The sequence below is a fragment of the Myzus persicae genome, unplaced genomic scaffold (genome assembly GCF_001856785.1).
Source record: "Myzus persicae strain clone G006 unplaced genomic scaffold, MPER_G0061.0, whole genome shotgun sequence".
NCBI classification, from domain to species: domain Eukaryota; kingdom Metazoa; phylum Arthropoda; class Insecta; order Hemiptera; family Aphididae; genus Myzus; species Myzus persicae.
This window is the reverse complement of record NW_019100515.1, coordinates 674,956-676,628: the sequence shown is the minus strand read 5'-3', so window position 1 is coordinate 676,628 and position 1,673 is coordinate 674,956. Positions and strand designations below refer to the sequence as shown.

The window sequence follows — 1,673 nt, the reverse complement described above, 5'->3', positions numbered from 1 at the left end:
GTAGGAAGGTAGTGGGTGATGGGGTATGCTTGATTTGATGTAAATTGCCGAACCGGCGTGAGCAGTACCGTCAGGGTGGCATGAGTAGTATGAATTAAAGCCATGTATTTTGGCGCATGAGGTAGAAGTAAAGTGTGTTTCAGAGATTAGGGCAATGTCGGTATTTGTGTTAGTTAGGATGTGCTGTAATTCGTCTAAGTGTTTTCTGAGGCCGTTGGCGTTCCAGGAGAAATTGGTTAATGGATGGTTTGCGTTTGAGTTAATTTTCATTATTGATTAAAATTTTATTTATAAGAGTCGTGAGTAGATTTATTAAGGGTGTGATAAGGGATTGAAAATTTTCGAGGAAAGATGAGAGTTGGGTGGAAAGTGGGGTTTCATTAGGCTCCCCTTTTTGAGGATTAGATGGGCTGGATGACTTGACTGTGTCTGAATAAGTACGAGGAAAGGTGACATTGCTGGGGGGCTTACCCTTTGAGTTGTTTTGTTGAGTGTGTTGTTCGTTGTTGTCTGGTTGGCTGGAGATGGTTGGAATGGATGGGTCCTTACTAGCGTCCTTCGTGTTTCTGGATCTTTGGAGTCCTTTGTGTACAGCGCAACCTCTGTAGTTGGCAGGATGGTCTTTCCCACATATAGCGCAGGTAGCCGGTAGATCCTTGGATTTTTCGCACATGTCGGTAAGGTGGGCTTGGCCACAGCGGACACACCTTGGTTGGCGATTGCAGTAGGTACGCGTGTGTCCGTAATTTTGACATCGGTGGCATTGAGGTATGTCACGTCTGGAATGAGGTTCTTCGATCTTGACTATTGAGTGGCAAATAGTCCTTAGCTTAAATATTTCTGGGTTATTTGGTGCCGGATTAATAACAATAACTACTCGATATGATTTCTCTTCCTTCGCTTGGTAAGTAAAGTATTCCACAGAATTGTCGTTTAGTAATTTGATTACTTGACGAAAGGATTGAGACGATTTTAGTGTTAATTTGAGATTTTTGGTTGTGGTTTTGCATAGGAATTCTTCGTCGCCGATTAAGGTTTTTATTTGGTTGCAAAAATTTTGATAGTTGACTGGTGTGGTGATAAATATTGGTGGAGTAGTTGGAGGCAGTATGGTGTTTTCGGTTTGCATATTTTCGTTTTCACCCTCCTTTTCAGTGTTTTTTTCCGTTTCATTATCTGAGATGTTGAGTACTTCGTAGCGGTTGTGAGTAGTGTATGTAAATTTGTTTTGTTTGGTATTGGTTCCTTTTGATGTAGGAGAAATGCCTGGGGAATTATGACGTTTTCCGGTTTTAATTATCCAATCTGGGCTATCGTTTGGATTGTTCTGCGTGTTTTTAGTTATGACAATTTTTAATGATGAATTCTCTTCATCATTTGAGCCGCTCTGTATACTGTTACGTGAGGAAGACGGGTTTTTGGTAAGCGGGATATTTTTGGCCGGCATTGTGCCGCGAGCTTATCTGCGGGACCAAGGTCACGTATGGGTACGGTACCTGGAACCGGCGCTTGATAACTAATCGGTCGAATTATTGATTACCTTGCGATGATAAATAGTCGATCTAATTAGTTAAAACACTTATTTGACCGTAAAGGATTGCACTTACGGCCGATTAAAATGAGAGTTGTATGTAAATTTGAGAATTAATTTCCTTAAGATTTTGAACTAAGTT

General features: G+C 41.1%; 1 protein-coding gene across 1 annotated transcript; it reads right to left on the bottom strand.

Annotated features, from left to right (window-relative positions):
* Positions 1–259: 259 nt before the first annotated feature.
* LOC111029454 lies at positions 260–1,447 on the bottom strand. The gene has a single exon (XM_022308461.1). It carries the CDS (start codon positions 1,445–1,447, stop codon positions 260–262), a length of 1,188 nt encoding a protein of 395 aa, XP_022164153.1.
* Positions 1,448–1,673: the final 226 nt, after the last annotated feature.